This window comes from Podarcis melisellensis, assembly GCF_964234715.1.
Source record: "Podarcis melisellensis genome assembly, chromosome: 10".
In the NCBI taxonomy this organism is placed as follows: domain Eukaryota; kingdom Metazoa; phylum Chordata; class Lepidosauria; order Squamata; family Lacertidae; genus Podarcis; species Podarcis melisellensis.
The window spans coordinates 74488827-74501602 of NC_138542.1; the positions used below are offsets into that span (position 1 = coordinate 74488827).

Genomic DNA, 12776 nt, shown 5'->3' on the forward strand with positions numbered 1-12776 from the left:
TTTGGTGAGCATAGGATGGTGGATGAGGTGTAAATGCCCACAAATGTTTTAAATTGCTTTTTATTTATCTTATTCTCATTTTGTCTGTTGTATGCCGCCTTTTTATACAAAAGTGTGGTCTAGAAATATTTCAACGTACAAGTAAAAACAGATAGAGATATGAGAATATGAGAATATGAGATAGCTCATATTCTGCATGGTAGGCAGGTTATAGCTAAGGGCTGATCCCCTGGCTGTATATATACCCGGCTCAGGAACACTTCGATCATAGGTCCTCCTCTGGGAAACTTGAATTCCACTTCTGACACCAGTGGTGCACGCCACCCCAATCTCTTAGCAGTGTGATATTTCAAGGGTTCCAGGCGCTTTCCCCCAGGGTTTGTGTTTTCTATTGGAATGAGGCACAGCAGAGACTGGTGTCTTTATGATGTATGGTTCATCTACACATATATACAACCTGAGCCTACAAGGGAGCATTAACACCCCAGAAGTGTCTTGTTTCTCCCATAGCCACAGCCTTGGGATTCAAACAGAAATAAAGCATTGCTTGCATGACTGCCAGGTCCAAAGAAATGCTTGAATCCATGCTCCATTAGTAAGACACAATCATGAACAACTTGTAGAAAGGGTGGATCTCCAATGTCTGAAAATTCAGATGGCGTGTAAAAAGAAGCAATGCAAGAAAGAAAGAAGAGGTCAGCCTCTGGTCAATTTTTGGTACAAATATCTGATTAACCCCTTCACCTTTTCTGATTAAGCTCCCGTAATAGCAACCTTTTCCTGGATTATTCTTTCCATTCCCTCTTTGTATCATTGAAGCTTTAAAGGCTTCTAAATGGGTCTGAGATCAGATTAGAAGGCTATAATTGGCTTGGAAAGATCTCCCCCAGTGCTGCTTAACATGATTTGGATGTCTATTGTGAAAACAGAAGGGAGCCAGGAGCCGGTCCTGTAGCAAGCACCAGTGGGAGAGGGCGGCTGCTGCTGCTGCTGAGGGTCTCCCCGTGGTCCACCTCCACACAGAATGGGAAGCAATGGCAGCAGGACACTGGATGACCTGCAGACGTTGGAGATTCACCACTGGTACAAGAAGTTCATGACGGAGTGTCCCTCTGGGCAGCTGACGGAGCATGAATTCAAGCATTTCTTTGGACTCCGAGGCCTGGACCCAGAGGCCAACCAATACATTGAGCAGATGTTCCACACCTTCGATATGAACAAGGTAGGCCAAGGCTGCTGGGCTCAGCTGCACCAGTTTTCCAAAGCCAATGAACTAGCTGTGGTGGCCACCCAAGCAACTCTGGAGGTAGCGGTGACATTCTAAGAGTAACAGAAGCAGCTCAAGGACACCCCCCCAAAACTGTGCAAATGGTTGTTCATTCCCCCGCCCCCTGGAGCATACTTTGGAAACACCTTTCGGAATGGTGAAAAGAATGTAGCAGGCGCCGATTGGCTAGCTCCCGTAACATCACCAATACTTCCTTGCATTCGCTACAGCAGTTTTGTCTCTGATTTTTTAAACATTGGTGAATTTGGTCAGCATCATATGAGCGATGAGGTGTAGGTGCCATTGAACGTTTTTAATTGCTTTTTTATTTTTCCTATTGTAATTTTGTGTGCTGTATACCACCTTTTCATACTTTTAACGAAATGTGGCTATAGATATTTCATTACGCGAGTATAACAGATAGAGGTACAGTTGCAAATAGATATAGATAACTCATCTTCTAAGTGCTGATCCTCCGGTTGAATTTTTGTGTGCGCTACCTGTAACACAAGTTGCAAATTCCATCCCGCGCTATGGGTGAAAAAGAAAACCCAGCTGTGAGCGATCAAAAATTAGTACCAAGTTCATGAACACAATTTAGCTGCTTTGGTTTCTTGTTTTGTTTTTAAGTGCTTTAAGAGCAAAATGCAGCAGAAAGGAACTTGGGGCGTTGTCACCCCAAATCCCTCCTCTGTAGAAAGATTAGGTCTGAGCGGAACAGGTGGCAGAATGAGATTCTTAGGAGAAAGTACGGTAACAAGGAGGTGAGAATCTCACCTGTGCCTGGATGGGACATCCATTGGGAGACATGCAAATTTCCTTGAGCTTCCTGAAAGGAAGAGAATAATAAAAGGCAAGCCAGGAAGACCCTGGTCTGTTTCTGCCCAGCTCTCTAACACATCCTTGCTGTCCACTGATTTGGTTAAAATGCACAGTGCAAGAATGAGGACTCCAGATCTCTGGGTAGCACAATCTGTAATGCCTAACCCAGCCTTCTCCAACTGGTGCCCCCCAGACCTTTTGGACTACAGCTCTTGCTGGCCCCTCACAACGGCTTAAAGCTCTCTGAGCTCGGCTCACAGGTGCTTGCTTTGGCTTCTGGAAATCTCCCCTGCGTGTGAACCACCCACCCAACCTCAGTTGTATAAAGCTCTGGCAGGCCAATCCTACAGAGGCAGGCTGAAGGAACTGGATGTGTTCACCCAAGAACAAAGAGGATTAAACCGGAGGGGTGGGGGAGACAAGAGATGAGAAGACAGTAGGAGGCTGGAGTGCCTTCCGCTAGACGAGGGATGGGCATAGCAGGCTGCAGCGATCTCCAGCATCCCAGTGGAAAGAGAGCGTCTCTCTCTTTTTTTCTTTTTCTTTTAAAATGACTTTTATTTGGTTTTACAAAATCGATCACACAATAAACATTCTTGAAAAACATTGCAAATAAAACAATATTCTTTTGAATTGATAAGGAAAATTCTAGGTTGAGAGACTACTCAACAGCCCAGCTCATCAAGGTGCAAGTCCCCCACGGGTCCATGCAGTCAGCAAAAGAAGGAAGTTCCAGCCAAGTAATTTGGAGCAAAACAGTGGTCAGTAGACCAAATCTTTATTGTTGAGCAACAGGTCCCCACAGGAGCAAGAACCCCAAGCATGGGGTGACATCGGCTTTTAAAACTTCCCACAATATCCCAGAGTACAGTTTATACAGTGTTATGTACTGAGCTGAATCCTAGAACAATAGGATCCAGAATGCAGCAGTCTGATTGGTCCGCAGGAGCCACCCAATCCATCTCCAGGTGGAAGTGAATCAGCGACCTGATTGGCCTGCAGGAGCCCCACCCCATCATTTCCAATACAGAATCTTAGGAATTCCTCCCCTCCACTGATTCTTTAAATATCTATATCAACTGCATATTATGTTGTTGTTGTTGAGTCATTTAGTCGTGTCAGATCCTTCGTGACCCCCTGGACCAGAGCATGCCAGGCACTCCTGTCTTCCACTGCCTCCCGCAGTTTGGTCAAACTCATGCTGGTAGCTTCCAGAACACTGTCCCACCATCTCCTCCTCTGTCGTCCCCTTCTCCTTGTGCCCTCCATCTTTCCCAACATCAGGGTCTTTTCCAGGGAGTTTTCTCTTCTCTTGAGGTGGCCAAAGCCTTGGAGCCTCAGCTTCAGTATCTGTCCTTCCTATAATCTGCATATTATAGTTGATCCAAATTTCAGTTCTCCATCGTTTCCAAAGTCTTTGTAACATTGCAGGAGTTATTTAAAGGCTACCAAAGAGTTCAAGTGTTTACAGTGTTCTTGTAAATATCTATGTATATTTATCCAAATCTCTACTGAAGTTTCGATCTTTCTGATTTTCCACGTCAGTCTTGTCATCTCTGCGTAATCTAGTAGCTACTAGATGAAGCTCCTGGAAAGAGGGGGTCTCTGAAGGAGACCGGAATCAGCTCTGTCCCGCACCCAGAGCACATGCTCACAGTCTGGTGGTGCATCTTCAATTCTTTGTGTTTGTGGCTGGGGAAGGCAGGAACCCTGAGCTCTCCAGTGTTGGAACTCAGGTGATTAAAAAAGCAAGACTGCCTTTACTCCATTTCTATCCCATCCTTTCTCCCAGGAGTTCAATTGGGCTTACATTACTCTTGCCCCTTTTCCATAAAAATAATTTATTATTTGTACCCTGCCCATCTGGCTGGGTTTCTCCAGCCACTCTGGGCGACTCCCAACAGAATATTAAAAACACAATAAAACATCAAACATTAAAAGCTTCCCGAAACAGGGCTGCCTTCAGGTGTCTTCTAAAAGTCAGATAGTTGTTTATCTCCTTGACATCTGAACAGTCTTGAACGTCAACCAGCCAGGTCACAATTTGCACCAGCCTCTGCTCTCCCTGCCTAGTTTTCTTATTTCTGCCCTCAATACTTCCTCTGCTTTTTCCCTGCTCCCCCTCCACAGGATGGCCATATTGACTTCATGGAGTACGTGGCTGCCCTCAGCCTTATCCTGCGAGGAAAGATGGAGCAGAAGCTGCGCTGGTACTTCAAGCTCTACGATGTAGATGGAAACGGCTGCATTGACCGCAGTGAGCTGCTCAATATCATCCAGGTAACGGGGAACTCGTTTTCTTGCAAAGGGCGCCGGAGCTGATTTCTGCAGAGGGAGCAGCCAGAGTTTAGAATGTGTCTGCAGGTTAGCCACTTCCTCATCCCGGATGTTGGAGCAGCAAAGGAGATGCCACTCTGCACCCTCTCAGAGGCACACTCCTCTCATTGCCCCTTCACGTGCTCAAAGGCTAAGAACTCACATCCCCAAAGAGAGACCGTTGATCCCAACCATAGTAGTTGCTGGTGAGCAGCGACAGGAGAGGGCTCTTAATTTGTAATTTATTTATAAAAATGTGCGATAAGAAAATATATCATAGCGGTTTACAGCAAGGCATACAAAGCTATACAATAAAAACCACAAAAGAGCTAAAAACAGACATTGGTTAAACATTGTGGAAGGATGTAGTATGAGGCTGAGTCCACGCTAATCTATTTTTAAAAAAACTAAGAAAAAATACATTATATAGCTAGTTCTCAATGCAAGTTTACATTGACTGCTGTACAGCGCTGCCTGGTGTCACCTTTTTATATCACATTTATAATGTTATAACTCATGAGTATAGATTAGTCCTTTATTGCTTGCATAGGGTTCGGGCAGAATAGAAAAGTTTTCAGTAGGCGCTTGAAAGTTGGCAAAGAAGGCGCTTGCTGCATCTCCGGTGACAGAGAGTTCCGCAGAACCGGGATGGTGAAACTAAAGATTTGGGCCTCGTCCATACCTCCGGTCGTCCCATGTCTAGAAATCACAGGTCCAAGCAGTTTTCCACTCAACCCATTTTCTCAGGGAAAACCTGCTCTTTGGTGCTAAATCAGGGCAAACGTCAGTCCAAAGAAAACCCAAAGTGCCGTTTGGTCCCATTGAGCACTAAAGAGTGGTTTTCCCCAGGGGAAAGCGGCGGAACAACAGGAAATGGTGGATGAGCCCTTGGTTTCTTGGAGAGCACTAGGGGTGAGTTCTGCCCGTGATGGCTCTGCTTCACCTTCACAGTTGGAGGCAGCGGTGCTTTATAGTGTCATTGGCTGAAATCGCAGGAGGGGGAGAAAGTGCTCTTGGGTTCGAATCCTGATTGCGTGTTTCCCATTAGGGGATCTGGTTGGCCCCTGGGAGAACAGGAAGCTGGGCAATATGGACCCTTGGCCTCATCTAACAGGTGTTTCTTATGTTCTTACATTGTTGTCAAATGAGCCTTGACAGCTTGGATAATAATAATAATAATAACAATAATAATAATAACAACAATAATAACAACAACAATAATAATTTATTTATACCCCACCCATCTGGATGAGTTTCCCCAGCCACTCTGGGCAGCTCCCAATCAAGTGTTTAAAAAAGTACAGAGTTAAATATTAAAAACTTCCCTAAACAGGTCTGCCTTCAGATGTCTTTTAAAGATAGGATAGTCTCATTTCCTTCACATCTGAAGGGAGGGTGTTCCACGGGGCGGGTGCCACCAGCAAGAAGGCCCTCTGCCTGGTTCCTGTAACTTGGCTTCTCTCAGTGAGGGAACTGCCAGAAAGCCCTCGGCGTTGGACCTCAGTGTCCGGGAAGAATGATGGAAGTGGAGACTCCCCTTCAGGTCTACTGGGTCCTTGAGGCCATTTAGGGCTTTCAAGGTCAGCATCAACACTTTGAATTGTGCTTGGAAACGTACTGGGAGCCAATGTAAGTCTTTCAAGACCGGTGTTATATGGTCTTGATGGCCGCTCCCATTCACCAGTCTGGCTGCCGCATTCTGGATTAATTGCAGTTTCCGGGTCACCTTCAAAGGTAGCCCCACGTAGAGCGCATTGCAGTAGTCCAAGCGGGAGATAACTAGAGCATGCACCACTCTGGCGAGACAGTCCGCGGGCAGGGAGGGCCTCATCCTGCGTACTGGGTGGAGCTGGTAGACAGCTGCCCTGGACACACAATTAACCTGCGCCTCTATGGACAGCTGTGAGTCCAAAATGACTCCCAGGCTGCGCACCTGGTCCTTCAGGGGCATAGTTACCCCATGTTCCAGGGACACTCCTGCAAATTATCTTGGCAACTGAGCTGGGATATGGTGATTCAAGCGACCCCAAAGCTCCCTAAGTTGTCCAAGGCATTGTAAATTCATACAAGAACTTTGAGCCTGGCTCCATTGTAAGTGGCCTTCAATCCTCGCTTGTGGGCTGCTTCTTTCCCCAGCCCCAGACTCCCTCCTACACCCCAGGTTTGCCCCATCATTTTGTTCATTTTCTTGGCCATTTTCCAAACCTTTTCCGACTCCACCCAGGATTCCCCTTCACAGCCATATCCTGATTTTTCATTTCCCCCCATTTTTATTTATTAAATTTGCACACTGCCCTATACCCGCAAAATAAAATAAGCAAATGCAAAATACATAATTGAAATGAAAACAAAAAAACCCAATAACACCCCCTCCCGCAACTCATTTTATTTTAATAAATTTATTAATTTGATTTTCAAGTTAAAATTTTACAATCACAAACATAGAACACACAACATAAAGACAAGATTCCAGAGAGTCTCCTGGACTTCCATCCTCCCCTTTGTGGCTCCTGTTATTTAATCATTTTCTCCTTCATCTTTTATAATAACCCAAATCTTTTACATTATATCCAAAATTCACCATTAAACTACAAGTGTTATTCCCACAACACATTTTAAATGGGTGTTGAGTGTCAATCAGCCAAAGGCCTGGTTAAAGAGGAACATTTTTGCCTGGCGTCTAAAGCTGTATTATGAAGACACCAGGCAAACCTTCTAGGGAGAGCATTCCACAAACGGGGAGCCACTGCAGAGAAGGCCCCGTTCTCGTGTTGCCACCCTCCGAACCTCTCGTGGAGGAGTGACGCGAGAAAGGGCCTCAGAAGATGATATCAGGGTCCGGGTAGGTTCATATGGAACCTATGCTTAGTTTGGAAACAAATGTTTTCTTTTAATCCCACATTGCTGGCAGAGCAGAAGCTGTGAGGGATGGCCTTTAAAAGCTCTCCTGACTCTTGTTTTCTTCCCCAGCCTGTTAATATCTTACTGGTATATTTTACCTTGTAAGCAAGGGCTGAGCTTCTCCACATCCTCGCAGATTCCTTCAGGCAGGTGTGTTGGGTTTGTGTGTCTTGCTCTGGCCCAACCCTTCCCTGTTCATCCAAGTTGGTAGCCATCAGGGCCTCCTGAGGCAGCGAGTTCCATAGTTTAACTATGCATAGCATGAATTTTCTATGAGTCCTAAATTTTCCAACATTCAGCTCTGTTGAATGCCCACAAGTTCTGGTGTAATGAGCGAAGGCGACAGCCATGGTTTTATTTAGGTGATTTCTATCCTAACCTTAGGGATGTGGGTGGCGCTGTGGGTTAAACCACTGAGCCTAGGACTTGCCGATCAGAAGGTCGGCAGTTCAAATCCCCGCGATGGGATGAGCTCCCATTGTTCGGTCCCAGCTCCTGCCAACCTAGCAGTTCAAAAGCACGTCAAAGTGCAAGTAGATAAATAGGTCCCACTCTGGCAAGAAGGTAAACCCCATTTCCATGCGCTGCTCTGGTTCGCCAGAAGTGGCTTAGTCATGCTGGCCACATGACCTGGAAGCTGTACGCCGGCTCCCTTGGCCAATAAAGCGAAATGAGCGCCGCAACCCCAGATTCGGTCACGACTGGACCTAATGGTCAGGGGTCCCTTTACCTTTTCCTTTATTCTAGCCTTTGCACAAGACACAGGGAGGATTCCAAGAAGGCAAAACAAAGCTAAGGCAATATATAAAACCCACAAAATAGCATTGTTCCTAAAACACGCAGCAGAGCAACTCAAGGTTTGCAGCTGCTGTTGCAATTAACTAACGAGACATTTTGCTGGGGCAGGGCAGTGGCGTAGCGTGGGGGTGCAGGGGGGGCCGGCCGCACCGGGCGCAACATCTGGGGGTTAGGGTTAGGGGGCGCAAATCCACGGGTTAGGGGGCGCAAATTACTTGCCTTGCCCCGGGTGCTGACAACCCACACTACGCCACTGGGGTAGGGGACATTCTCAACTCATTCTGGGTTTCTGTACATTAGCTGTTGCAATTGCTGATATTAAACAGCAATTGTAAACAATGATTTTTATGCAGCGAACTGAACCAAATAAGCGCCAAACTCTTCCATTGCAGGCAATCCGTGCCATCAATGGCTGCGACCATGAGACGAGCGCAGAGGAATTCACCAACCGTGTCTTCAACAGGATTGATGTCAATGGAGACGGTGAGACCCCCCCCCCCCGAGACCCTCCCCGCTGGCTCTGAAGCCCTTCCCCAGGCCCACCCTGGTTCCGCAGTCCGTTGTGAACTTTGCTGCCTAGAACTCTGCAGGTTCCAAAAAGAGCAGAGCATGAACCCATTACACAGACACACACACCCAACCCTGAACAGGGCCCTCCTCCCTTCACCAAACCTACCTGGGCCACGTGGGCCTCGGAATAGAAGGCAACCCTCTCACCTATCCCACATCCAGCTGGCAGCGATGGGCGAACTACACATTATCACATTATACACCAATGCCCATAACTGGGCCCTGAGAACATCTGGGACTCTGTGGAGAGGAAAACTTTTTTGGGAAGAGGGATTAGCACTGAGGACAAGAGGCAGGAAGAAAAGGGGGAAGAGCCTGTTTTCATAGAGTCATAGTTGGAAGAGGCACCAAGGGTCATTTAGTCCAGCCCCCTGAAGTGCAGGAATCACAGCTTCTCTGCTCAATACTCCTTTTCACTGCACTTGTTAGAGGATAAGAGTCTAAATCAGCCAGTGTCCTGCAACCCACATAATCCCAGACCATAGATCATGCCTATCAGGGTTAGTGGAAGGTTTAATAAACTAATCCCCAATGCCTCTTACCCTATTAAAAAAAAACAACATTATTCAGAATAGAGGTTTGCACAACCCACCGTGGAAAGTAAATAGCACAATAAAATGCAAAACCGTAACAATTAATTGTACATTTACTCAAAATCCAATAAAAACTATTTAGTTTAATTTTCAACAGAATTGATGAACTTGAGCTAGAGATACCAGCTGTTCAAAGTCTGATAGTCATTTACAAGTGCAGCACCCACTGCCTCCCAGGGGACTGAACTATCCAGTTTGGAAACCACTAAATTGGTCCAAAACATCTTGAGGGCACCAGGTTGGGGAATTCATCTTCTCTAGGTTTTTGTTTTGCTGTGAGGCTCAGATCACAGTGAACTAGTTTCTTGCTCTACTGGGTTTTGAAAATGCTGAACCGTATTTTAACCAGTAACCCACGTTTTCTCGGTTGAGTTCTGGCTAAAGTTCAGTTGACAGGACAGAGTGACAAGGCAGTACCACCTAAACAACTCCTGGCTGGGAGTTCAGGGGAGCTGACTCAAAGCGTAGCTTGCTAGGCCAAAGTGAAGACTTTGCAAGAAGACTGCTCCAACAGCCTTGCAAATCCGGAGCTCGCAGGAGCATCCCTGAAAAGGTCATGCAGCAAAACAAAGACAACCTTCCCTGATCCAGAGCTCTGCAGAGTAGAGTTGCAAGGAAGAATGACGCATAGTTACTTTACTGAGTTTGCTGCAACCAGATCTGGAATGGCTGTGGCTCAGCGAGTAGAGCACTCGCTTTGCATGTAGAAGGTCCCAGATACTTGAAAACATAGGAAGAGCTTAATGGATCAGGCCAATGGCCCATCTACTCCAGCATCCTGTTCTCACAGTGGCCAAGGTGCCTAAGTGGGGAACCAGCAAGCAGGATTGGAGCACAAGAGCCCTCTCCCTTCCTGGGATCTCCAGCAACTGGTACAGTGGTCCCTTGGTTTTCAAAATTAATCCGTTCTGGACGTCCGTTCCAAAACCAAAGCATTCCAAAACCAAGGCGCGCTTTCCCATAGAAAGTAATGCAAAACGGATTAATCCATTCCAGACTTCTAAAAACAACCCCTAAAACATGAATTTAACATGAATTTTACTATCTAACAATTATGAGACCACTGATCCATAAAATGAAAGCAATAATCAATGGATTGTAAAGGTAAAGGGACCCCTGACAGTTAGGTCCAGTCGTGGCCGACTCTGGGGTTGCGCCGCTGATCTCGCTTTATTGGCCGAGGGAGCCGGCGTACAGCTTCCGGGTCATGTGGCCAGCATGACTAAGCCGCTTCTGGCGAACCAGAGCAGCGCACGGAAACACCGTTTACCTACCCGCCGAAGTGGTACCTATTTATCTACTTGCACTTTGACATGCTTTTGAACTGCTCAATGTATTGTACTATAAAATAAATAAGACAGTATTGTAGATGACAAAAAAAATTAATTTTTTTCCTTGCCTGCACTGATGATAGTCATTGTTTGGATGGGGGGCTTTTATCCATTTCTGCAGTCATACAATCAATCAATCAGTAGCTGAACTGGGTTCCACACAGTCACAAAAACAAAAACAAATTAATCGAAAAGCCTCAAAAACAAAAACACAAATTAAATAGCAAAAACAAAAGCGTCAAACTTAATCCATTCCAGAAGTCCGTTTGACTTCCAAAATGTTTGAAAACCAAGGCGCAGCTTCTGATTGGTGCAGGCACCCCGGAAACAATAGCCGACAGCCGCATCGGACGCTCGGCTTCCAAAAAACGTTTGAAAACTGGAACACTTACTTCCAGGTTTTTGGCGTTTGAGTACCAAGGTGTTTGAGAACCAAGGTCCCACTGTATTCAGAAGCATTTTAGAGGCAGAGCCTAGTCATCGATAGCCCTCTCCTCCACGAATTTGTCTCATTCTCTTTTAAATCCATGTTGATTGGTGGACATCGCTGACTGTTGTGGGAGCAAGTTCCATAGTTTTATCACTCCTCCCAGAAAAAATGAAAATGGACTGGAGGGGGAAGCCCGTTTTCTCCTTCTCTCATTGTCTCCTGTTTCTCTGCCCCTCAGGTGAGCTATCTCTGGAGGAGTTCATCGAAGGCGCGAGGAAAGACGAGGAGTTCATGGAGGTGATGATGAAGAGCCTGGACTTGGAACATATTGTGTCCATGATCAACAGCCGGCGGCGAAACAGTGTCTAGAGGCTGGGCAGGAATGCAGGGGGGGGGGAAGGGAGCTTCCTGAGGTGTTGGAAGCAGCAGAGAATACCTGGAGGAGGAGGAGGAATCCTGGAGGGTAGATGCGTTTGGTGGAATGGGAGCAAGGTGCATTTGCAGAACAAGCAAAAGAGCATGACCTGAAAAGTGGTCCACGGGCCATTTTCTCCCCGTTCATCTGCTCTCCCAACTGCCTAGAAGTGGGAGGTTAAGCCAATCTGTTCTCAGAACCGCAGGCTGGGCATGGGACCTCCTAGTTTTACGAATGCAGCACACTAGGGTATCCCGTGCGTGGAAGAGTAGCTTTTAGATATCTTCAGGGAAGAAGTAGGAGACTCCGCTGTGAGGTTTCTAGGCAGCCACGCTTCTCCTTTTCTCAAGACTCTCGCAGTTAGAAGGTTAGTTGGTGGGGCAGGTCACGATGGGGCTCTTGATGCACGGTGAGTGAAGCCACCTCTGCCAGCACAAACACACCTGTCTGTGCATGTCCACCTCCCTTGGCCGCTGGCTGTGAAGGATCACCTTTGCGGTGCCTGCGGGCTCCTTTCCAGGAGGATGAGCCCCCCAGAAAGGAGATGAGGCTGCCTCAAGCAGTGAATATGGGGGGGGGGCATTCAGGGTGCCAAGTTGAGCCATGGGCCTAGTCCAGGAGTCCCCTGGCACAAGCCTGGGAGATGCCCAGGAGTCCAGAATGAACTGGGCCCTCTTAGTGGGAGTGGGAGAAAAGCAATGACAAACCTAGACAGCATCTTAAAAAGCAGAGACATCACCTTGCCAACAAAGGTCCGTATTGTAAAAGCCATGGTTTTCCCAGTAGTGATGTATGGAAGTGAGAGCTGGACCATAAAGAAGGCAGATGACCAAAGAATGGATGCTTTTGAATTCTGGTGCTGGAGGAGACTCTTGAGAGTCCCATGGACTGCAAGAAGATCCAACCTCTCCATTCTTAAGGAAATCAGCCCTGAGTGCTCGCTGGAAGGACAGATCGTGAAGCTGAGGCTCCAATACTTTGGCCACCTCATGAGAAGAGAAGACTCCCTGGAAAAGACCCTGATGCTGGGAAAGATGGAGGGCACAAGGAGAAGGGGACGACAGAGGACGAGATGGTGGGACAGTGTTCTCAAAGCTACCAGCATGAGTTTGACCAAACTGCGGGAGGCAGTGGAAGACAGGAGTGCTTGGCATGTTCTGGTCCAGGGGGTCACCAAGAGTTGGACACAACTAAACGACTAAACAACAACAGGGGAGTGGCTGCTGATTTGGATTGGGCCCCCAGTCTATCTAGCCCTGCATCCACAAGAGGGGCAGGAGATTCTTCCCACAAAAGGTGAGGGGCTGCCGCCCCGCCTGACTCCTTGGTTCCC

General features: G+C 47.1%; 1 protein-coding gene across 1 annotated transcript; it reads left to right on the forward strand.

The window, feature by feature from the left end:
• The first annotated feature begins 205 nt into the window (after positions 1 to 205).
• Positions 206 to 12142, forward strand: LOC309378800 (guanylyl cyclase-activating protein 1-like). The gene is made up of 4 exons (XM_081927481.1): positions 206 to 1222; positions 4220 to 4369; positions 8497 to 8587; positions 11267 to 12142. Exons 1-4 carry the CDS (start codon positions 1025 to 1027, stop codon positions 11395 to 11397), a joined length of 570 nt encoding a protein of 189 aa, XP_081783607.1. The 5' UTR covers positions 206 to 1024; the 3' UTR covers positions 11398 to 12142.
• The last annotated feature ends 634 nt before the right edge of the window (positions 12143 to 12776 follow it).

Excerpts from the sequence above, each read along its gene's own strand:
- LOC309378800 (XM_081927481.1), top strand. The coding sequence starts at position 1,025 with ATGGGAAGCAATGGCAGCAGGACACTGGATGACCTGCAGACGTTGGAG. Across the intron at positions 1,223-4,219 it reads ACACCTTCGATATGAACAAG|GATGGCCATATTGACTTCAT; the intron begins GTAGGCCAAGGC and ends CCCCCTCCACAG. Across the intron at positions 4,370-8,496 it reads AGCTGCTCAATATCATCCAG|GCAATCCGTGCCATCAATGG; the intron begins GTAACGGGGAAC and ends CTTCCATTGCAG.